The 25837-nt window shown below is 47.0% G+C and overlaps 1 protein-coding gene across 1 annotated transcript in view; it reads left to right on the plus strand.

The window, feature by feature from the left end:
- Positions 1 to 25837, plus strand: part of trip4 (thyroid hormone receptor interactor 4) — a 56509-nt gene that overhangs the window by 2145 nt on the left and 28527 nt on the right. The window contains 6 exon segments of the mRNA XM_052500307.1: positions 131 to 239; positions 5990 to 6205; positions 6709 to 6838; positions 6980 to 7173; positions 10029 to 10153; positions 10385 to 10476. Of these exon segments, the coding sequence (XP_052356267.1) occupies positions 131 to 239; positions 5990 to 6205; positions 6709 to 6838; positions 6980 to 7173; positions 10029 to 10153; positions 10385 to 10476 (866 nt within the window).

Genomic DNA, 25837 nt, shown 5'->3' on the forward strand with positions numbered 1-25837 from the left:
TTGGTAGCATTGCCTTTACATTGTTAAACTTGGGTCAAACGTTTCAGGTAGCCTTCCACAAGCTTCCCACAATAAGTTGGGTGAATTTTGAATTCTATTTAATGTCTGTGTGCCCGTCTTTGTCTCTCAGAGGGGGCATCGGAGAGGGGCTATCTTCCACACCAAGAGGCAAAGATGAAGACAGGGTTAGAAAAGGCCCTTCAACATAAAGACAAACTGCTGGAATACGATAAGAACAGGTTGGGATGTAGTGTGCATGTAGTATTGATGTGATTTCACTCTCTCTGTTTAAAGTCAAATTCTTTATACTTTCTTCCTGATGCATTTGGAGGCTGTGTCCTTTATATGTGGAGGCTGGGTCCTTTATATGTGGAGGCTGTGTCCTTTATATGTGGAGGCTGTGTCCTTTATATGTGGAGGCTGTGTCCTTTATATGTGGAGGCTGTGTCCTTTATATGTGGAGGCTGTTCCTTTATAAGGCTGTGTCCTTTATAGGAGGCAGGTAGGAGGCTGTCCTTTATATGTGGAGGCTGTGTCCTTTATATGTGGAGGCTGTGTCCTTTATATGTGGAGGCTGGTCCTTTATATGTGGAGGCTGTGTCCTTTATATGTGGAGGCTGTGTCCTTTATATGTGGAGGCTGTGTCCTTTATATGTGGAGGCTGTGTCCTTTATATGTGGAGGCTGTGTCCAGGAGGCTGTGTCCTTTATATGTGGAGGCTGTCCTTTATATGTGGAGGCTGTGTCCTTTATATGTGGATTGGAGGCTGTGTCCTTTATATGTGGGGCTGTGTCCTTTATATGTGGAGGCTCTGTCTGGCTTTATATGTGGATGCCTGGAGGCTGTGTCCTGTGCCTTTATATGTGGAGGCTGTGTCCTTTATATGTGGAGGCTGTGTCCTTTATAGGAACAGGTGGAGGCTGTGTCCTTTATATGTGGAGGCTGTGTCCTTTATATGTGGAGGGTCCTCTGGTCCTGTTGTATTGGAGGCTGTGTCCTTTATATGTGTGTGGAGGCTGTGTCCTTTATATGTGGAGGCTGTGTCCTTTATATGTGGAGGCTGTGTTTTTATATGTGGAGGCTGTGTCCTTTATATGTGGAGGCTGTGTCCTTTATATGTGGAGGCTTTATATGTGGAGGGTGTCCTTTATATGTGGAGGCTGTGTCCTTTATATGTGGAGGCTGTGTCCTTTATATGTGGAGGCTGTGTCCTTTATATGTGGAGGCTGTGTCCTTTATATGTGGAGGCTGTGTCCTTTATATGTGGAGGCTGGGTCCTTTATATGTGGAGGCTGTGTCCTTTATATGTGGAGGCTGAGTCCTTTATATGTGGAGGCTGGGTTATGTAGGCTGTGTCCTTTATGTGGAGGCCATCTTTATATGTGGAGGCTGTGTCCTTTATATGTGGAGGCTGTGTCCTTTATATGTGGACATGCTTTAAGTGAGGCTGGAAAGCTGTCCTTTATATGTGGAGGCTGTGTCCTTTATATGTGGAGGCATGTCCTTTATATGTGGACTGGAGGCTGTGTCCAGAAGAAATGGAGGCTGTGTCCTTTATATGCGTCCTTTATATGGCAGGAAGGCTGTGTCCTTTATATGTGGAGGCTGGCTTTATATGTGGAGGCTGGGTCCTTTATATGTGGAGGCTGTGTCCTTTATATGTGGAGGCTGTGTCCTTTATATGTGGAGGCTGGTCCTTTATATGTGGAGGCTGTGTCCTTTATATGTGGAGGCTGGGTCCTTTATATGTGGAGGCTGTGTCCTTTATATGTGGAGGCTGTGTCCTTTATATGGGAGGCTGGGTCCTTTATATGTGGAGGCTGGGTCCTTTTATATGTGGAGGCTGTCCTTTATATGTGGAGGCTGTGTCCTTTATATGTGGAGGCTGTGTCCTTATATGTGGAGGCTGTGTCCTTTATAGTGGAGGCTGTGTCCTTTATACTGCATGATGTGGAGGCTGGGTCCGTCCTTTATATGTGGAGGCTGTGTCCTTTATATGTGGAGGCTGGGTCCTTTATATGTGGGGTCCTTTATATGTGGAGGCTGTGTCCTTTATATGTGGAGGCTGGTCCTTTATATGTGGAGGCTGTGTCCTTTATATGTGGAGGCTGGGTCCTTTTATATGATGGAGGCTGTGTCCTTTATATGTGGAGGCTTGTCCTTTTATGTGGAGGCTGGGTCCTTTATATGTAGGCTGTGTCCTTTATATGTGGAGGCTGGGTCCTTTATATGTGGAGGCTGTGTCCTTTATATGTGGAGGCTGTGTCCTTTATATGTGGAGGCTGGGTCCTTTATATGTGGAGGCTGGGTCCTTTATATGTGGAGGCTGGGTCCTTTATATGTGGAGGCTGTGTCCATGTGGTGGAGGCTGGGTCCTTTATATGTGGAGGCTGGTCCTTTATATGTGGAGGCTGTGTCCTTTATATGTGGGAGGCTGGGTCCTTTATATGTGGAGGCTAACCTTTATATGTGGAGGCTGGGTCCTTTATATGTGGAGGCTGTGTCCTTTAAATGTGGAGGCTGTGTCCTTTATATGTGGAGTCCTTTTATGGAGGCTGTGGAGGCTGTGTCCTTTATATGTGGAGGCTGGGTCCTTTATATGTGGAGGCTAGCTTTATATTGGAGGCTTGTCCTTTATATGTCTGAAGTCCTTTATATGTGGACCTTAGTCCTTTAATGTGGAGGCATTTTATACTGGAGGCTGGTTTTATATGTGGAGGCTGGGTCCTTATATTTATGTGGAGGCTAGTAAAAGTCCTTTATCTGGAGGCTGGTCCTTTATAGGTCCTTTATAGTGGAGGATGGAGGCTGGTCACTTTATATGTGGAGGCTTTAAGTCCTTTAATGTGAGGCTGTCCTTTTATGGAGGCTGAGAGGCTGTGAATGTCCTTTATATGTGGAGGCTGGGTCCTTTATATGTGGAGGCTGCTTTATATTGTCCTTTATATGTGGAGGCTGTGTCCTTTATATGTGGAGGCTGCTGGTCCTTTATATGTGGAGGTGTCCTTGGAGGCTTCATCCTTTATATGTGGAGGCTGGGTCCTTTACATGTGGAGGCTGGGTCCTTTATATGTGGAGGCTGGGTCCTTTCATGTGGAGGCTGTGTCCTTTATATGTGGAGGCTGGGTCCTTTATAAGGCTGTGTCCTTTATAAGTGGAGGCTGTGTCCTTTATATGTGGAGGCTGTGTCCTTTTATGTGGAGGCTGTGTCCTTTATATGTGGAGGCTGTGTCCTTTAATGTGGAGGCTGGGTCCTTTATATGTGGCTGTGTCCTTTATTGTGGAGGCTGGGTCCTTTATAGAGGGGGTCCTTTATATGTGGAGGCTGTGTCCTTTATATGTGGAGGAGGGTCCTTTATCTTCCATGTGGAGGCACCTTTATATGTGGAGGCTGTGTCCTTTATATGAAGACTGGGTCCTTTATATGTGGAGGTCCTTTATACATAAGGACTTTATATGTGGAGGCTGTGTCCTTTATATGAACAGGTTGGGTCCTTTATATGTGGAGGCTGTGTCCTTTATATGTAGTGTCCTTTATATGTGGATGTCCTTTATTGTGGAGGCTGTGTCCTTTATATGTGGAGTCTGTGTCCTTTATATGTGGAGGCTGTGTCCTTTATATGTGGAGGCTGGGTCCTTTATATGTGGAGGCTGGGTCCTTTATATGTGGAGGCTGTGTCCTTTATATGTGGAGGCTGGGTCCTTTATATGTGGAGGCTGTGTTTATATGTGGAGGCTGTGTCCTTTATATGTGGAGGCTGTCCTTTATATGAGGCTGTGTCCTTTATATTGGAGGCTGTGTCCTTTATATGTGGAGGCTGGGTCCTTTATATGTGGAGGCTGGGTCCTTTATATGTGGAGGCTGTGTCCTTTATATGTGGAGGCTGTGGAGGCTGTGTCCTTTATATGTGGATGTCCTTTATATGTGGAGGCTGGGTCCTTTATATGTGGAGGCTGGGTCCTTTATATGTGGAGGCTGTGTCCTTTATATGTGGAGGCTGGGTCCTTTATATGTGGAGTCCTGCTGTCCTTTATATGTGGAGGCTGGGTCCTTTATATGTGGAGGCTGTGTCCTTTATATGTGGAGGCTGGGTCCTTTATATGTGGAGGCTGGTCCTTTATATGTGGAGGCTGGGTCCTTTATATGTGGAGGCTTTATATGTGGAGGCTGGGTCCTTTATATGTGGAGGCTGGGTCCTTTATATGTGGAGGCTGGGTCCTTTATATGTGGAGGCTGGTCCTTTATATGTGGAGGCTGTGTCCTTTATATGGAGGCTGGTCCTTTATAGGCTGTGTCCTTTTATAGGCTGGGTCCTTTATATGGAGGCTGGGTCCTTTATATGTGGAGGCTGGAGGCTGGTCCTTTATATGTGGAGGCTGTGTCCTTTATATGTGGAGGCTGGGTCCTTTATATGTGGAGGCTGGTCCTTTATATGTGGAGGCTGTGTCCTTTATATGTGGAGGCTGGGTCCTTTATATGTGGAGGCTGTGTCCTTTATATGTGGAGGCTGTGTCCTTTATATGTGGAGGCTGTGTCCTTTATATGTGGAGGCTGTGTCCTTTATATGTGGAGGCTGTGTCCTTTATATGTGGAGGCTGTGTCCTTTATATGTGGAGGCTGTGTCCTTTATATGTGGAGGCTGTGTCCTTTATATGTGGAGGCTGTGTCTTTATATGTGGAGGCTGTGTCCTTTATATGTGGAGGCTGTGTCCTTTATATGTGGAGGCTGTGTCCTTTATATGTGGAGGCTGTGTCCTTTATATGTGGAGGCTGTGTCCTTTATATGTGGAGGCTGTGTCCTTTATATGTGGAGGCTGGGTCCTTTATATGTGGAGGCTGTGTCCTTTATATGTGGAGGCTGTGTCCTTTATATGTGGAGGCTGTGTCCTTTATATGTGGAGGCTGGGTCCTTTATATGTGGAGGCTGGGTCCTTTATATGTGGAGGCTGTGTCCTTTATATGTGGAGGCTGTGTCCTTTATATGTGGAGGCTGTGTCCTTTATATGTGGAGGCTGTGTCCTTTATATGTGGAGGCTGGGTCCTTTATATGTGGAGGCTGGGTCCTTTATATGTGGAGGCTGGGTCCTTTATATGTGGAGGCTGTGTCCTTTATATGTGGAGGCTGTGTCCTTTATATGTGGAGGCTGTGTCCTTTATATGTGGAGGCTGTGTCCTTTATATGTGGAGGTCCTGCTGGGTCCTTTATATGTGGAGGCTGGGTCCTTTATATGTGGAGGCTGTGTCCTTTATATGTGGAGGCTGTGTCCTTTATATGTGGAGGCTGTGTCCTTTATATGTGGAGGCTGCTGGTCCTTTATATGTGGAGGCTGTGTCCTTTATATGTGGAGGCTGTGTCCTTTATATGTGGAGGCTGTGTCCTTTATATGTGGAGGCTGGGTCCTTTATATGTGGAGGCTGGTCCTTTATATGTGGAGGGTCCTTTATATGTGGAGGCTGTGTCCTTTATATGTGGAGGCTGGTCCTGGAGGCTGGTCCTTTATATGTGGAGGCTGTGTCCTTTATATGTGGAGGCTGTGTCCTTTATATGTGGAGGCTGTGTCCTTTATATGTGGAGGCTGTGTCCTTTATATGTGGAGGCTGTGTCCTTTATATGTGGAGGCTGTGTCCTTTATATGTGGAGGCTGTGTCCTTTATATGTGGAGGCTGTGTCCTTTATATGTGGAGGCTGGGTGGAGGCTGTGTCCTTTATATGTGGAGGCTGTGTCCTTTATATGTGGAGGCTGTGTCCTTTATATGTGGAGGCTGTGTCCTTTATATGTGGAGGCTGTGTCCTTTATATGTGGAGGCTGTGTCCTTTATATGTGGAGGCTGTGTCCTTTATATGTGGAGGCTGGGTCCTTTATATGTGGAGGCTGTGTCCTTTATATGTGGAGGCTGGGTCCTTTATATTTGGAGGCTGGGTCCTTTATATGCTGATAACAGGAGTGAGATTACCTTCATATCCCCTCCCCCTGTTTACATCGACAGTACGCGACGAACGCAGGTCCTGGATGACGAGTCAGACTACTTTGCCACCGACTCCAACCAGTGGCTGTCGCCTAGCGAGCGCGAGCACCTGAGGAAGAAGGAGGAGGAGCTACGGGAGCTTCGCCACGCCTCCAGGAAGGACAGGAAGATCACGCTGGACTTCACAGGCCGACAGGTGCTTGACGAGGGAGAGAATAACAGTCATTACTACAACAAGTGAGTGAATGACTTGAAAACATCTCAATTCACACCACAGGAGGTTGTTGGCACCTTAATTGGGGAGGACAGGCTCGTGGTAATGACTGGAGAACAATAGGTGGAATGGTATCAAACACATGGTTTCTATGTGTTTCAATGCCATTCGCTTCGTTCCAGCCTTTATTGGGAGCCGTCCTCCCCTCAGCAGCCTCCACTAATTCACACCCTACTTCTCATATAGTTTACCACTGCAGACCAGAGCACCATGGACTTGCTGATAGGACAACATGTCAGGTAGAGCAGAAACCGACTTAGTCCCAGGCTTAGTTATGTGAGTGCTTGGGTTACATAGACAAGAGTAGGTTTTTAATACACCCTTCAGACATTCACAACACAGTGATAACCTCCATTTCCCCTGGTAATGTATCCACACTGTTACAGCTAGAGGGGTTCACGTGTGTGTAGTTTGAAACGAGGCATCTAAAAAGCATCCTACTGACCACACTCCTTGGTGTTTTTAGGTTTGACGAGACGGTCAAGGCCCTCAACACAGGCACCAAGGGGAAAGCTCCCCAACGCCCTGAGGGACCAGCGGGGCGGCAGCACCTGAGAGAGCTGGTCAACCCCAACATCGTACAGGCTGCACCCAAGGTAGGACGCACACACACAGTATTTTCTCATGACGTTGTGGCGTGTCTGTTTACCCTGGTAAATCCCTCTACAGCTGCTAACATTTTGTCAACATAATTCTGTGAATCTCTACTCATTTCTTTCTTTACCATGCATCTCCAGTGGGTGGACGTGGGCAGTGGCCCTCGGAGATCTCAGGATAAAGGTGTTGTTGGAACAGAGGGAGACGGCGCTGTTGGCCCAGAACGCTCCAGACTCCGGCTGCAGGACAGAGAGCTGCAGGAGATGGCAGACGGGGGCTGGTGCCTCAGCATGCACCAACCATGGGCCTCGCTACTGGTCAAAGGAATAAAGAGGTACAGAACACTCTAATAATGGGCCTCGCTATTGGTCAACAACATCCCTACTGGCCATGCTATTGGTCAAACGCATCCCTACTGGCCATGCTATTGGTCAACAACATCCCTACTGGCCACGCTGTTGGTCAAACGCATCCCTACTGGCCATGCTATTGGTCAAACGCATCCCTACTGGCCATGCTATTGGTCAAACGCATCCCTACTGGCCATGCTATTGGTCAAGCGCATCCCTACTAGCCATGCTGTTGGTCAACAACATCCCTACTGGCCATGCTATTGGTCAAACGCATTCCCTACTGGCCATGCTATTGGTCAAGCGCATCCCTACTGGCCATGCTATTGGTCAACAACATCCCTACTGGCCATGCTATTGGTCAACAACATCCCTACTGGCCATGCTATTGGTCAAACACATCCTTACTGGCCATGCTATTGGTCAAACACATCCCTACTGGCCATGCTATTGGTCAAACGCATCCCTACTGGCCATGCTGTTGGTCAAACGCATCCCTACTGGCCATGCTGTTGGTCAAACGCATCCCTACTGGCCATGCTATTGGTCAACAACATCCCTACTGGCCATGCTATTGGTCAAACGCATCCCTACTGGCCATGCTATTGGTCAACAACATCCCTACTGGCCATGCTATTGGTCAAACGCATCCCTACTGGCCATGCTATTGGTCAAACGCATCCCTACTGGCCATGCTGTTGGTCAAACGCATCCCTACTGGCCATGCTATTGGTCAAACGCATCCCTACTGGCCATGCTATTGGTCAACAACATCCCTACTGGCCATGCTGTTGGTCAAACGCATCCCTACTGGCCATGCTGTTGGTCAAACGCATCCCTACTGGCCATGCTGTTGGTCAAACGCATCCCTACTGGCCATGCTATTGGTCAAACGCATCCCTACTGGCCATGCTGTTGGTCAAACGCATCCCTACTGGCCATGCTATTGGTCAAACGCATCCCTACTGGCCATGCTATTGGTCAAACGCATCCCTACTGGCCATGCTGTTGGTCAAACGCATCCCTACTGGCCATGCTGTTGGTCAAACGCATCCCTACTGGCCATGCTATTGGTCAAACGCATCCCTACTGGCCATGCTATTGGTCAAACGCATCCCTACTGGCCATGCTATTGGTCAAACGCATCCCTACTGGCCATGCTATTGGTCAAACGCATCCCTACTGGCCATGCTATTGGTCAAACGCATCCCTACTGGCCATGCTATTGGTCAAACGCATCCCTACTGGCCATGCTATTGGTCAAACGCATCCCTACTGGCCATGCTATATCAGGAAGCACATAACACACTAACAATAGGCCCTGCTAAGACATTGAGTAGGAACAAAACACAACAAACAATGGACTATGTTATTGGTCAAAAGGCAGCCTTTTTGACTAGCCATTACAAAGAAGTGTTACAAACTCATGTATGTAGTCCTCTTGTAGCTCAGTTAGTAGGACCTGGTCCTCTGTAGCTCAGTTAGTAGAACATGGTCCTCTGTAGCTCAGTTAGTAGAGCACGGTCCTCTGTAGCTCGGTTAGTAGGACCTGGTCCTCTGTAGCTCAGTTAGTAGAACATGGTCCTCTGTAGCTCGGTTAGTAGAGCACGGTCCTCTGTAGCTCGGTTAGTAGAACACGGTCCTCTGTAGCTCGGTTAGTAGAGCACGGTCCTCTGTAGCTCGGTTAGTAGAGCACGGTCCTCTGTAGCTCGGTTAGTAGAGCACGGTCCTCTGTAGCTCAGTTAGTAGAGCACGGTCCTCTGTAGCTCGGTTAGTAGAGCACGGTCCTCTGTAGCTCAGTTAGTAGAGCACGGTCCTCTGTAGCTCAGTTAGTAGAGCACGGTCCTCTGTAGCTCGGTTAGTAGAGCACGGTCCTCTGTAACGGTTAGTAGAGCACGGTCCTCTGTAGCTCGGTTAGTAGAGCACGGTCCTCTGTAGCTCGGTTAGTAGAGCACGGCCCTCTGTAGCTCTGTTTAGACACGGTCCTCTGTAGCTCGGTTAAGAGCACGGTCCTCTGTAGCTCGGTTAGTAGAGCACGGTCCTCTGTAGCTCGGTTAGTAGAGCACGGTCCTCTGTAGCTCGGTTAGTAGAGCACGGTCCTCTGTAGCTCGGTTAGTAGAGCACGGTCCTCTGTAGCTCGGTTAGTAGAGCACGGTCCTCTGTAGCTCGGTTAGTAGAGCACGGTCCTCTGTAGCTCGGTTAGTAGAGCACGGTCCTCTGTAGCTCGGTTAGTAGAGCACGGTCCTCTGTAGCTCAGTTAGTAGAACATGGTCCTCTGTAGCTCGGTTAGTAGAGCACGGTCCTCTGTAGCTCGGTTAGTAGAACACGGTCCTCTGTAGCTCGGTTAGTAGAGCACGGTCCTCTGTAGCTCGGTTAGTAGAGCACGGTCCTCTGTAGCTCGGTTAGTAGAGCACGGTCCTCTGTAGCTCAGTTAGTAGAGCACGGTCCTCTGTAGCTCAGTTAGTAGAGCACGGTCCTCTGTAGCTCGGTTAGTAGAGCACGGTCCTCTGTAGCTCGGTTAGTAGAGCACGGTCCTCTGTAGCTCGGTTAGTAGAGCACGGTCGGTCCTCTGTAGCTCGGTTAGTAGAGCACGGTCGGTCCTCTGTAGCTCGGTTAGTAGAGCACGGTCGGTCCTCTGTAGCTCGGTTAGTAGAGCACGGTCGGTCCTCTGTAGCTCGGTTAGTAGAGCACGGTCCTCTGTAGCTCGGTTAGTTGAACATGGCGATTGCAATACCAGGACAGTGGGTTTGATTCCCGGGAACACCTGTATGTTAAAATGCATGACTGTAAATCAGTCTGGATTAAAGCGTCTGCTAAAAGGAATATGATGTGTGTCCAGGGTGGAGGGGAGGAGCTGGTACACATCCCACCGCGGGCTCCTGTGGATAGCAGCTGCAGCCAAGAGGCCCACCCCTGAGGAGGTCACTCAGGTGGAGAATATGTTCCTTCAGATCTACAAGAGAGGTACACACACACACACACACACACACACACACACACACACACACACAATCTACCACTTTCTCTGGACCCCCCCACACACACACGCGGTTACACACACACTGTTACACACAGGCAGTCTACCACTTTCTCTACCCCCCCCCCATACACACGCACACACCAATCAATTAAAATATTTATTAGGATGTATGTAAACATACTGTTGACTCTCACCGACCACCTTCCTCTCCCCAGATCTTAAGTTTCCTAAAGACTACCCCACCGGCTGCCTGCTGGGCTGTGTCAACATAACCGACTGTCTGTCTCAGGAGCAATACAAGGAGCAGGTTAGTGTGACCACGTACCTTCCTAAACACACGCTTCTGTACACTGGTACGCGTATGAACATGCCCGGACACTCCGAGCACTTAGCTCTCTGTGAAGGCTATGTGATATTCTCCTGGTTAGTGTAGGAACCACAGACACTTCTAACAGACAGACAGGACATAGTTTCAACCTGGCTGGCGTGACACACCCAACACGTCTCCTGTCTTTTCCCCTCCCTCTCAGCCAAGAAAACAAACCAAGTCTGGAAAAATGTATGGAATTTTAAACTGTCTGTTCCCGGAATATTGTTTTTGACTGACGAGTTGCTCTTGTTCCAAGCGGTAGTCATCCTCTTCGATTAAACTGGGATGAAATGCTTTGTTCCAAAATAACCCTGTCATTATTGTTTAAAGCAATGCAGAAATGGATTTTCAAAGTCACCATAATTACAAGGTAATAGGTGTCAGGTTCCCGTGCCCCAGAATACCAAGGTAACCTGCCTGAATGAAGCCATGAAGTGCTTTGAAAGGCTGGTCACATCAACACCATTATCCCAGAAACCCTAGATCCACCCCAATTTGCATACCGCACCAACAGATCCACCGTAGCTCAGTTACACAATCTCTATTGCACTCCACACGGCCCTTTCCCACCTGGACAAAAGGAACACCTATGTGAGAATGCTATTCATTGACTACAGCGAAGCATTCAACACCATAGTGCCCTCTAATCTCATCACTAAGCTAAGGACCCTGGGACTAAACACCTCCCTCTGCAACTGAATCCTAGACTTCCTGATGGGCCGCGCCCAGGTGGAAAGGGTAGGTAACAACACATCCGTCACTCTGATCCTCAACATAGGGATCCCTCAGTGGTGCGTGCTCAGCCCCCTCCTATACTCCCTGTTCACTCATGACTGCATGGCCAGGCACGACTCCAACACCATTATTACGTTTTCTGATGACACAACAGTGGTAGGCCTGATCACCAACAGCGATGAGACAGCCTATAGGGAGGAGGTCAGAGACCTGACCATGTGGTGCAAGGACAACAACCTCTCCCTCAACATGATCAAGACAAAGAAGATGATTGTGGACTACAGGAAAAGGAGGACCGTGCACGCCCCCATTCTCATCAACGGGCTGTAGTCGAGCAGGTTGAGAGCTTCAAGTTCCTTGGCATCCACATCACCAACAAACTAGAATGGTCCAAACACACCAAGACAGATGTGAAGAGGGCACGACAAAGCCCATTTCCCCCTCAGGAGACTGAAAAGATATGGCATGGGTCTTCAAATCCTCAAAATGTTTTACAGTTGCACCATCGAGAGCATCCTGATGGGTTGCATCACTGCCTGGTATGGCAACTGCTCGGCGTCCGACCGCAAGGCACTACAGAGAGTAGTGCGTAGGGCCCAGTACATCACCGGGGTCAAGCTTCCTGCTATCCAGGAACTCCATACTAAGCAGTGTCAGAGGAAGGCCCTAAAAATTGTCAACGACTCCAGCCACCCTAGTCATAGACTGTCCTCTCTGCTACCGCACTGCAAGCGGCTTCTAAACAGCCTCTACACCTACACCAAGCCCAAGCCATAAGACTCCTAAACAGCTAATCAAATGGCTACCCAGACTACCCCCCCCCCACGCTGCTGCTACTCTGTTATTATCTATGCATAGCCACTTTAATAACCCTACCTGCATGTACATAATTAACTCAATTGCCTCGACACCTGTGCCCCCGCATATTGACACATTGACTCTGTACCGGTACCCCCTTTATATAGCCTCCACATTGACTCTGTACCGATACCCCCTGTATATAGCCTCCACATTGACTCTGTACCAGTACACCCTTTATATAGCCTCCACATTGACTCTGTACCGATACCCCCTGTATATAGCCTCCACATTGACTCTGTACCGGTACCCCCTGTATATAGCCTCCACATTGACTCTGTACCGGTACCCCCTGTATATAGCCTCCACATTGACTCTGTACCGGTACCCCCTGTATATAGCCTCCACATTGACTCTGTACCGGTACCCCCTGTATATAGCCTCCACATTGACTCTGTACCGGTACCCCCTGTATATAGCCTCCACATTGACTCTGTACCGGTACCCCCTGTATATAGCCTCCACATTGACGCTGTACCGGTACCCCCTGTATATAGCCTCCTCATTGACACTGTACCGGTACCCCCTGTATATGGCCTCCACATTGACTCTGTACCGGTACCCCCTGTATATAGCCTCCACATTGACTCTGTACCGGTACCCCCTGTATATAGCCTCCACATTGACTCTGTACCGGCACCCCCTGTATATAGCCTCCACATTGACTCTGTACCGGTACCCCTTGTATATAGCCTCCACATTGACTCTGTACCGGTACCCCCTGTATATGGCCTCCACATTGACTCTGTACCGGTACCCCCTGTATATGGCCTCCACATTGACTCTGTACCGGTACCCCCTGTATATAGCCTCCACATTGACTCTGTACTGGTACCCCCTGTATATAGCCTCCACATTGACGCTGTACCGGTACCCCCTGTATATAGCCTCCACATTGACTCTGTACCGGCACCCCCTGTATATAGCCTCCACATTGACTCTGTACCGGTACCCCCTGTATATAGCCTCCACATTGACTCTGTACCGGTACCCCCTGTATATAGCCTCCACATTGACTCTGTACCGGTACCCCCTGTATATGGCCTCCACATTGACTCTGTACCGGTACCCCCTGTATATGGCCTCCATATTGACTCTGTACCGGTACCCCCTGTATATAGCCTCCACATTGACTCTGTACCGGTACCCCCTGTATATAGCCTCCACATTGACTCTGTACCGGCACCCCCTGTATATAGCCTCCACATTGACTCTGTACCGGTACCCCTGTATATAGCCTCCACATTGACTCTGTACCGGTACCCCCTGTATATGGCCTCCACATTGACTCTGTACCGGTACCCCCTGTATATGGCCTCCACATTGACTCTGTACCGGTACCCCCTGTATATAGCCTCCACATTGACTCTGTACCGGTACCCCCTGTATATAGCCTCCACATTGACTCTGTACCGGTACCCCCTGTATATAGCCTCCACATTGACTCTGTACCGGCACCCCCTGTATATAGCCTCCACATTGACTCTGTACCGGTACCCCCTGTATATAGCCTCCACATTGACTCTGTACCGGTACCCCCTGTATATAGCCTCCACATTGACTCTGTACCGGTACCCCCTGTATATGGCCTCCACATTGACTCTGTACCGGTACCCCCTGTATATGGCCTCCATATTGACTCTGTACCGGTACCCCCTGTATATAGCCTCCACATTGACTCTGTACCGGTACCCCCTGTATATAGCCTCCACATTGACTCTGTACCGGTACCCCCTGTATATAGCCTCCACATTGACTCTGTACCGGTACCCCCTGTATATAGCCTCCCCTCCACATTGACTCTGTACCGGTACCCCCTGTATATAGCCTCCCCCTGTATATAGCCTCCACATTGACTCTGTACCGGTACCCCTGTATATAGCCTCCACATTGACTCTGTACCCCCTGTATATAGCCCATTGACTCTGTACCGGTACCCCCTGTATATAGCCTCCACATTGACTCTGTACCGGTACCCCCTGTATATAGCCTCCACATTGACTCTGTACCGGTACCCCCTGTATATAGCCTCCACATTGACTCTGTACCGGTACCCCCTGTATATAGCCTCCACATTGACTCTGTACCGGTACCCCCTGTATATAGCCTCCACATTGACTCTGTACCGGTACCCCCTGTATATAGCCTCCACATTGACTCTGTACCGGTACCCCCTGTATATAGCCTCCACATTGACTCTGTACCGGTACCCCCTGTATATAGCCTCCACATTGACTCTGTACCGGTACCCCTTGTATATAGCCTCCACATTGACTCTGTACCGGTACCCCCTGTATATAGCCTCCACATTGACTCTGTACCGGTACCCCCTGTATATAGCCTCCACATTGACTCTGTACCGGTACCCCCTGTATATAGCCTCTACATTGACTCTGTACCGGTACCCCCTGTATATAGCCTCCACATTGACTCTGTACCGGTACCCCCTGTATATAGCCTCCACATTGACTCTGTACCGGTACCCCCTGTATATAGCCTCCACATTGACTCTGTACCGGTACCCCCTGTATATAGCCTCCACATTGACTCTGTACCGGTACCCCCTGTATATAGCCTCCACATTGACTCTGTACCGGTACCCCCTGTATATAGCCTCCACATTGACTCTGTACCGGTACCCCCTGTATATAGCCTCCACATTGACTCTGTACCGGTACCCCCTGTATATAGCCTCCACATTGACTCTGTACCGGTACCCCCTGTATATGGCCTTGCTATTCTTATTTACTGCTGCTCTTTAATCATTTGTTTTTCTTATCTCTTTATTTCCTTACCTGCATTGTTGGTTAAGGGCTTGTAAGTAAGCCTTTCACTGTAAGGTCTACACCTCTTGTATTCGGTGCATGTCACAAATAAAATGTGATTGAACAAGGATAGTTAATATAATCTAATTCAGTTAGTTACTGTATTAACATGTAACTTTAGATTGGTGCTAATAGGTACGTAGCCTCGCAGTTAAAGCATTGGGCCAGTAACCGAAGGGTCGGCGGTTCGACTCCCCAAGCCGACTATGTGAAAAATCTGTTGTTGTGCCCATGAGCAAGGCACTTAACCCTAATTGCTCCTGTATGTTGCTCTGGATAAGAGCATCAGCTAGAGGATTTAAAATGTAAATGTATCTGGTACAAAGCATATCTTTTTTTATAGCTTTGTTTGCCTTTTCCAGAGGTACAAAGTAACTAACTACTCTTGGTACTGTAATTTAGTAGCTTTTCAGAGTACTTGTAAAAATAATTGTTGTAATTTTAGTTTTATTTCCCAGAGAGGAACCGGTTGGTGATTTAGGCTAGGGTGTAATTGATTCTACTACAATGACATCATTGGCTTTCCTCTTTTCCTCCCTACTGCTATACAACTTCTAACCAGCAGAGGGTGTACTGCACCACTTCAGCATCAACCCACAGCCAGCCATTTTACACTGACTGGAGGCTACAGCACAATCACCATAAAGCACTGCTGAACCACAACACAATTCAACCCACATTACTCCCCTTCTCTATCGTCTAAAACACAAACGTGATCAACCAAACCCACATGGTATTAAGTTAACCCACGTTCCCATTACGTCTAGAGCAGTTAGATGAGATGGAGAGAAACGCTGTATTTCAGGGAGGCAGATTGACTCGCATCACCCTTTGATGTATAATGAATCAATCGGGTGCGCTGGTGCTCTCGGTGGTCTTTAATCTTTTGCCTTTCATGCTGTTTAAATGTGGAGATGCCTCAATGCCTGGATGGCCCAGTAAGGCCGTACCACTCCACCCCAAACCACTATGACTGAGGCTGCCAGCAGCTCTTTGAACATTGTACTCTTTCTAACATGGATTGATTGAAAGCTATGTCTGTTTTGTTTTAACCATGAGGAATGGGGATCTTTGTTGTTTTGGTTGGGTTTATTTAGAATGGTTTGGTGTTGGGGGGGTTTCCATCGGCTCCCTGTTCCTATGGAGGTTTACCACAGAGGTTTTGAGCTGGTTCTTTTCTATTATGTCAGCCATTATGTTGACCAGAGAAATCACTTTCTTAAAAAACAGGATGCATGCTGTTTTGTGTTCCTTGGGTGTCTGGGTGATTCCTTGAACAGTAAAAGACCCTCAGTTTAGGGATTTTCACTCAATGTAATCCATGGAAGGGTCCTTTTGAGGAATATGAATATCTGTCAAATGAGTGTGACCATTTAAAAATATAAACATGAATTATAAAAATATATAAACATTAATATTTTTTAGATTAGGTCATTTGTGTGTGTTTCTGTATATGTGTATATATATATATATGTGTGTGTGTGTATACACACACAGCCACCAATTGTGCAAGTTCTCCCACTTAAATAGATGAGAGGCCTGTAATTTTCATCATAGGTACACTTCATACATACAAAATGAGAAGGCAAAAAAATCCAGAAAATCACATTGTAGAATTTTTAATGAATTTATTTGCAAATTATGGTGTAAAATAAGTATTTGGTCAATAACAAAAGTTTATCTCAATACTTTGTTATATAACCTTTTGTTGGCAATGATAGAGGTCAAACGTTTTCTGTAAGTCTTCACAAGGTTTTCACAGACTTGCTGGTATTTTGGCCCATTCCTCCATACAGATCTCCTCTAGAGCAGTGATGTTTTGGGGCTTTTGCTGGGCAACACAGACTTTCAACTCCCTCCAAAGATTTTCTATGGGGTTTAGATCTGGAGACTGGCTAGGCCACTCCAGGACCTTGAAATGCTTCTTACGAAGCCACTCCTTCGTTGCCCGGGCGGTGTGTTTGGGATCATTGCCCTGCTGAAAGACCCAGCCACGTTTCATCTTCAATGCCCTTGCTGATGGAAGGAGGTTTTCACTCAAAATCTCACGATACATGGCCCCATTCATTCTTTCCTTTACACGGATCAGTCGTCCTGGGCCCTTTGCAGAAAAACAGCCCCAAAGCATGATGTTTCCACCCCCATGCTTCACAGTAGGTATGGTGTTCTTTGGATGCAACTCAGCATTCTTTGTCCTCCAAACACGACGAGTTGAGTTTTTACCAAAAAAAGTGATATTTTGTTTTCATCTGACCATATGACATTCTCCCAATCTTCTTCTGGATCATTCAAATGCTCTCTAGCAAACTTCAGATGGGCCTGGACATGTACTGGCTTAAGCAGGGGAGATAAGTGTTTCCAGTTTCAGAGATTTTTGTAGGTTGTTCCAGCAGAGAACTGGAAGGAGAGGTGGCGAAAGGAGGAATTGGCTTTGGGGGTGACTAGAGAGATATACCTGCTGGAGCGCATGCTACGGGTGGGTGCTGCTATGGTGACCAGAGAGCTGAGATAAGGGGGGACTTTACCTAGCAGGGTCTTGTAGATGACCTGGAGCCAGTGGTACTGACTGGTTTTCTGATCCACGCCCCTACCTTTTTTTTATGGTATCTGTGACCAACAGATGCATACTGTATGTACAGTGGCTTGCAAAAGTATTCACTCCCTTGGCATTTTTCCTATTTGTATCATAGGGGGGGTTGTATCATTTGATTTACACAACATGCCTACCACTTTGAAGATGCAAAATATTATTCAAAGCAAAACTGCTCCAGCTCCTTCAAGTTGGGTGGGTTCTGCTGGTGTACAGCAATCTTTAAGTCATACCACAGATTCTCATTTGGATTGAGGTCTGGGCTTTGACTTGGCCATTCCAAGGCATTTAAAAGTTTCCCCTTAAACCAGTCGAGTGTTCCTTTAGCAGTATGCTTAGGGTCATTGTCCTGCTGGAAGGTGAACCTCTGTCCCAGTCTCAAATCTCTGGAAGACTGAAACAGGTTTCCCTCAATAATTTCCTTGTATTTAGCGCCATCCACCATTCCTTAAATTCTGACCAGTTTCCCAGTCCCTGCCGATTTAAAAACATCCCACAGCATGATGCTGCCACCACCATGCTTCACTGTGGGGATATTGTTCTCAGGGTTATGAGGTGTTGGGTTTGCGCCAGACATAGTGTTTGCCTTGATGGCCAAAAAAATCTATTTTAGTCTCATCTGACCAGACTACCTTCTTCCTTATGTTAGGGGAGTCTCCCACATTACTTTTGGCAAACACCAAACGTGTTTGCTTATTTTGCCTTTGAGGTAGTGGCTTTTTTTCTGGCCATTCTTCTGTAAAGGCCAGCTCTGGAGTGTACGGCTTAAAGTGGTCCTATGGACAGATACTCCAATCTCCGCTGTGGAGCTTTGCAGCTCCTTCAGGGTTATCAGTCAAATGTATTTTTAAAGCCCTTCTTACATCAGCTGATGTCACAAAGTGCAGTACAGAAACTCAGCCTAAAACCCCAAACAGCCAGCAATGCTGGTGTGGAAGCACGGTGGCTAGGAAAAATTCCCTATAAAGGCCAGAACCTAGGAAGAAACAGAGAGGAACCAGGCTATGAGGGGTGGCTAATCCTCCTCTGGCAGGGCCTGGTGGAGATTATAACAGAACATGGCCAAGATGTTCATAGATGACCAGCAGGGTCAAATAATAATAATAATCACAATGGTTGTAGAGGGTGCAACAGGTCAGCACCTCAGGAGTAAATGTCAGTTGGCTTTCAGAGTATCTCTACCGCTCCTGCTTTCTCTAGAGTTGAAAACAACAGGTCTGGGACAGGTAGCACATCCAGTGAACAGGTCAGGGTTCCATAGCCGCAGGCAGAACAGTTGAAACTGGAGCAGCAGCACGACCAGGTGGACTGGGGACAGCAATGAGTCATCAGGCCAGGTAGTCCTGAGGCATGGTCCTAGGGCTCAGGTCTTCAGAGAGAGAATTGGAGAAAGCATACTTAAATTCACACAGAACACCGGAGAAGACAGGAGAAATACTCCAGAAAAACAGACTGACCCTAGCCCCCCGACACAAACTATTGCAGCATATATACTGGAGGCTGGGACAGGAGGGGTCGGGAGACACTGTGGCCCCGTCCGACGATATCCCCGGGACAGGGCCAAACAGGCGTGATATAACTTTGGTTATCTTTGTTTCTTCTCTGATTATTGCCCTCCTTACCTTGTCTGTGAGTTTTGGTGGGCGGCCCTCTCTTGGCAGGTTTGTTGTGGTGCCATATTCGTTCCATTTAGTTTTACAATGGATTTAATGGTGCTCCTTGGGATGTTCAAAGTTTAGAGTGAAAAATTGATAACCCAACCCTGATCTGTACTTATCCACAACTTTGTCCCTGACCTGTTTGGAGAGCTCCTTGGTCTTCGTTGTGCCCCTTGCTTAGTGGTGTTGCAGACACTGGGGCATTTCAGAACAGGTGTATATATACTGAGCTCATGTGACACTTAGATTGCACACAGGTGGACTTTATTTAACTAATTATGTGACTTATGAAGGTAATTGGTTGCACCAGATCTTGTTTAGGGGCTTCATAGCAAAGGGGGTGAATACATATGCACTTTTCCATTTTTTATAAAAAAAAAAATTGACTTCAGCAATTTGGACTATTTTGTGTATGTCCATTACATGAAATCTAAATAAAAATCTATTTAAATCACAGGTTGTAATGCAACAAAATAGGAAAAACGCCAAGGGGGATGAATACTTTTGCAAGGAACTGTATTCCCAGTCCATGTGAAATCCAAAGATTTAAGGCCTAATTCATTTATTCCAATTGATTGATTTCCTTCTATAAAGTAACTCAGTAAAATCTTTGAAATTGTTGCATGTTGCATTTTTTGTTTTTGTTCAGTATATATTGTTGAACATCATATATTCTACTACGGGCATGCCAAAGTTCCAGAGTGGGATTTCTGCTACTTTTAGCATTAACAGAGGGAATGTGAAAATGGATTCAAAATGGTCGCCCCCTACTGGGGATTTGCAGGATGTGTAATGATACAATTAAAAGGAGGGCTGTGATTGGTTATATTGACTACTATGCTCATAACTTTAGAGTATATTATCTTCAACCATATATAGAAAAATGTGGCAAATCAAGAATGATTTATTTTCAATATTAATTTGTATATTTTTCTCAATTATGCTCTAAGATACAAATGTCAAATATATGTCAACAGTCCTTCCTCCATAGGACTATGGATTACATTTTGTGAAAATCCCCCAAAATCCTGTTAATTTTTTAAATCTAGTTTGGTGAAGATGCACCCTGTCTTTAATTGACCTGGCTGTTTGTTTTATTTCCCCGGATGCGATCGGGACAGTGAAAACATCTGTGACTGCATCTCTGCCACCCCTCCCCTACACACACACACACACACTCACCCCCTCATACACACACACATTAGCTCTAATGAGATATTGGCACACTTAGTTTTTTAATGAGATATATAAACTGTGCTGGTGAAATGTAATTGGCTCTGATTACTTTGCTGTACGGGTGATTCTGAAGTCCGTGTGTGTGGGAGGTGACTAGACAATGGCAACAAATCACTCTCAAATGATATATTGTTCATGTATTTTTCCTGTTTAAATGGTTCAGTTTAGCTGGAGTGACCTAATAGGCATCGTACATGGAAATAGGATAACCTACATCTGGGAAATGTACAAACCTTGAGACTATTTGAATAGGAATCTTTCCCTTTGTTCAGTCGTCTTTCTCTCACCTTCCCAACCTTTTCAGGGCCATAAAATCATGTCGGGGGGCTGTGTGACCGCCCTTTCATCTCTGTGTGTGTGTGTGCTTGCAGAGAGGTACACAAGGCAGCCATAAATAAAAGCCCATTTCATTGTAGCCTTTCTGGGAGACCAGCGAGAAACTACACAGGACTAGAGTATAGCCTAAATACTGTATCATCTGTCGAGTAGTGTAAATAAATACGTAGGAGTGTGTGGATCACTCTAAATTACCTTCACACTAGCCATTTAGCCGTAGCCGCCTGTTTTTCCATGTTAGATAATGGGAGTTAGCATAATGTCGCTAGCGCTGTAGCTAGCCCGCTCCCTAGAGCCGCCGTGTGTGCGGCAGGCAGGGGATTTACTGTGTTGTAGGGCTGGGAGTTGCCAGGGACCTCGCGATACGATATTGTCACCATACTCTGGTGCAGATTCAATATGTATTGAGATGCTCACGATTGTATATGTATTGCAATTCGATGTTCCAAACATATTGCTGCTGCAAAGGGACAAGGAGCTATGAGAAAACCAGTTCTGATCAGTCCTGGAAATAAAAGTGCTGAAAACAAATTGCCTCCGTATTTAAAAAGATGATCGAGAACAAGCTAAGTAAAATACTGGAATATTGGTGCAGGTACAGCAAACTAGCTAAAAAGTAATATATTGTATCGTGTTGACAATATCGCTATATCATCAAACGTAATATCCCGATATGTAACTGTGTCAATGTTTACCCCCATCACTACTGCCATGGCAGGAGGAGAAATGATGCTTCCTCAGTCCACACAAGGCTTACCGCCCACCTCGCTGTAACCTGCTCCCGGGTATCAACAGCCTGTGGAGGGAAGAGGAGAGGGAGGGAGGATTGGGTTGGGAGAGAGGTGGGTGGGGGGGTTGCCTCGTGAGGGGGAGGATGTAGGGAGGAAGGAATTAGGGAGTGGTTGACTAAGGTGGTTGAAGTGACAAGGGTGAGGGAAATGAAGGATGGAGGGAGAATAGAGAGAGGGGGTGGATGGAGGGAGAATAGAGAGGAGGGGTTGATGGAGGGAGAATAGATAGAGGGGTTGATGGAGGGAGAATAGATAGAGGGGGGTGGATGGAGGGAGAATAGAGAGGAGGGGTTGATGGAGGGAGAATAGATAGAGGAGGGGTTGATGGAGGGAGAATAGAGGGGTTGATGGAGGGAGAATAGATAGAGGAGGGGTTGATGGAGGGAGAATAGAGAGGAGGGGTTGATGGAGGGAGAATAGATAGAGGAGGGGTTGATGGAGGGAGAATAGAGAGGAGGGGTTGATGGAGGGAGAATAGATAGGAGGGGTTGATGGAGGGAGAATAGATAGAGGAGGGGTTGATGGAGGGAGAATAGATAGAGGGGGTGGATGGAGGGAGAATAGAGAGAGGGGTTGATGGAGGGAGAATAGATAGAGGAGGGGTTGATGGAGGGAGAATAGAGAGGAGGGGTTGATGGAGGGAGAATAGATAGAGGAGGGGTTGATGGAGGGAGAATAGAGAGGAGGGGTTGATGGAGGGAGAATAGATAGGAGGGGTTGATGGAGGGAGAATAGATAGAGGAGGGGTTGATGGAGGGAGAATAGAGAGAGGAGGGGGTGGATGGAGGGAGAATAGAGAGGGGGGGGATGGAGGGAGAATAGAGAGGAGGGGTTGATGGAGGGAGGGAGAATGGAGGGAGAAGGAGAGGAGGGGTTGATGGAGGGAGAATAGAGAGGAGGGGTTGATGGAGGGAGAATAGAGAGGAGGGGTTGATGGAGGGAGAATAGATAGAGGAGGGGTTGATGGAGGGAGAATAGATAGAGGAGGGGTTGATGGAGGGAGAATAGAGAGAGGAGGAGGGGTGGATGGAGGGAGGGAGAATAGAGTGGAGGATAGGTGGGTGGATGGAGGGAGAGAGAATAGAATAGAGAGAGGAGTGGATAGGAGGGAGGGAGAATAGAGAGTGGAGGATAGGTGGGTGGATGGAGGGAGAATAGAGAGTGGAGGGGTGGATGGAGAATAGAGAGTGGAGGATAGGTGGGTGGATGGAGAATAGAGAGTGGAGGATAGGTGGGTGGGTGGATGGAGGGAGGGAGGGAGGGAGAATAGAGAGAGGAGGAGTGGATGGACAGGGGGAGGTGGGGAGGTGAGAAGAGTGAAATATATATGGGATATGTATTTGCATTAAATATGTATAAAGGCGTTATAAGTCCGTATGGACAGGGTTGTGAGTGAGGTAATGACAAGGTAAGGAATGAAGTAGGGGTGTGTTTATTATTAAGGACAGAGAGGGAGACAGAGAGAGGATAAAAGGGGATTTGATTGAGAGAAAGAGAACAGGTGAGTGTTTTTGAGTGATTGAAGAAAGGAGTAGGTTTCTAACATATAATTGCCAGTTATTACCACTGTGCAGCAAGCATTCATGTAGGGCTGTGATGGTCATGGTATTTTGGATGATGGTAATTGGCCACAGTAAAAAAATAAATAAACAAGCCCACTTTCTCATCTCCTCCGCTCCTGACTGCATGTGCTGCCATAGAAATAGAATGAATAGAACGGTCATCCCCATTCAAGTCAAAGACGGCATAATGGCAGGACTGGCAGCCATTGTGAGTGTACCCGTTAGGAGCAAACCAGGAAGTAAAGTATGTGCTGTGATTTGTTGATTCAACTCAATTTGAGAGCGAGGGAGAGACTGACTTTCATATGCATAAAAAGCTTATTTCTCTCATTTGGTGCACAAATTTGTTTATATCCCTGTTAGTGAGCATTTCTCCTTTGCCAAGATAATTCATCCACCAGACCGGTGTGGCATATCAAGAAGCTGATTAAACAGCATGACCATTACACAGGTGCAACTTGTTCTGGGGACAATAAAATGCCACTCTGAAATGTGTAGTTTTATCACACAATGCCACAGATGTGAGGGAGCATGTAATTGGCATGCCAAATGCAGGAATGTCCTCCAGAGCTGTTGCCAGATAATTGAATGTTAATTTCTCTACCATAAGCCGCCTCAAGTTGTTTTAGAGTATTTGGAAGTACGTCCATCTGGCCTCAACTGCATACCACACGTAGGCCGTAGCTAGATGTTGTATACTTAAACAATAAGGCCAGAGGGGGTGTGGTATATGGCCAATATACCACGGCTAAGGGATGTTCTTACGTGCAATTCGGAGTGCCTGGATACGGCCCTTAGGTGTGGTATATTGGCCATATACCACACCCCCAAGGTGCCTTATTGCTATTGTAAACTGGTTACCAATGTAATTAGAGCAGTAAAAATAAATGTTTTGTCGTACCTGTGGTATACGGTCTGATATACCACGGCTGTCAGCCATTCAGGGCTCGAACCTCCCAGTTTATAATACTGTATGTATCCCCAGTATATAGAAAGAACGAGAGATGGAGAAATGACTGTTGTGTTGGCTACACAATTTCATTCCACTTCAAAAATATATTCACCCCACAGTTGCTGACAATTACAGTATTTTTAGAATCACATCAAGTTATTTAGACAAAGTAGTTTAACATAATGTCCCACATCTATATTCACTATGTGTAAATTATCTATGTCATGTGTGTGTTTTCAGATTCACTGCTAATTCATAGCCTAGGACACCCCAAGCCCCAAACCGCACACCCACAATCTACCCCGCCAAATAGATTGGATCGATCCAAGCTCTTAATAAGAGCCAGATTTTTCACATCGTTCCCTAGCTTAGCCTGCCTTAGCGCTGGGTTAGCGACCGCAGGGCAGGTATTCTAATCTGGCATTGTTAAAGGAGATATATGTAGAGACAAAGCTAGCTCCTATTTCTCCTTTTAGTGGAGCTGAGTGCTCTATTGATCTCTATTGACTGACCACGGGCCGGGTCATGTGGACTTGCAATTTGTGTTTCAGCAGAGGTTCCACAGTGTGTGTGTACGATGTGTAATGAGTGTATGAGGAAGAAAAAGTGTGCGTTTATCTTTATGTTGCTAATGTATCATAAGAAGATCTAAGTATTCAGACATTAATATGTTACAATGTGAATAGCTACCTAGCGTGTCATTAGGTTAGTCGGTATAACCACAAGTCATGTAGCTTTCATCAGGGCTGTTCATTATGTTATAGTTGTTGTTATGACTTATTAAGCAGTTAGAACAACAATTGGTCTCCATTTGGGATTTTCCTGTCTGTGTCCTATTGCGTTTCCAGGGCTGATCTCCAGAGTGTCTGTGTCCTACAGTGTTTCCAGGGTTGACCTCCAGAGTGTCTGTGTCCTATAGTGTTTCCAGGGCTGATCTCCAGAGTGTCTGTGTCCTATAGTGTTTCCAGGGTTGACCTCCAGAGTGTCTGTGTCCTATAGTGTTTCCAGGGCTGACATCCAGAGTGTCTGTGTCCTATAGTGTTTCCAGGGCTGACATCCAGAGTGTCTGTGTTCTATAGTGTTTCCAGGGGACCTCCAACTCCAGAGTTTGCTCTCCAGAGTGTCTGTGTCCTTGTTCCAGGGTGACCTCCAGAGTGTCTGTCTGTGTCCTAAGTGTTTCCAGGGCTGACTCCAGATGCCATAGTGTTTCCAGGGCTTTCAGAGTTTGTGTCCTACAGTGTTTCAGGGCTGACCTCCAAGTGTCTGTGTCCTACAGTGTTTCCAGGGCTGACAGTGTCTGTGTCCTATAGTGTTTCCAGGGCTGACCTCCACAGTGTCTGTGTCCTAGCCAGTGTTTCCAGGGCTGACCTCCAGAGTGTCTGTGTCCACAGGGCACCTCTGGAGTGTCTCTGTCACACACAGGGCTGACATCCAGAGTGTCACTACAGTGTTTCCAGGGCTGACCACAGTGTCTGTCTGGTCCTATATAGGGCTGACCTCCAGAGTGTCTGTGTCTGTGTCTCCAGGGCTTTCCTGTCTGTGTCCTCTATAGTTTCCAGCACCCTGGAACATATTGTCTTTGACCCCAGAGTGTCTTCTCCTACAGTGTTTTACCTCAGAGCCCCGGAACATATTGTCTTTCCCTGTCTTCTCCTTTATCAGCCCCAGGGCTGAACATATTGTCTTTCCCTGTCTTCTCCTTTATCAGGGCCCTCTGGAACATACTGTGTCTTTCCAGGGCTGTCCTGTCTCCTA

Source organism: Oncorhynchus keta, unplaced genomic scaffold (genome assembly GCF_023373465.1).
Source record: "Oncorhynchus keta strain PuntledgeMale-10-30-2019 unplaced genomic scaffold, Oket_V2 Un_contig_1027_pilon_pilon, whole genome shotgun sequence".
In the NCBI taxonomy this organism is placed as follows: Eukaryota; Metazoa; Chordata; class Actinopteri; order Salmoniformes; family Salmonidae; genus Oncorhynchus; species Oncorhynchus keta.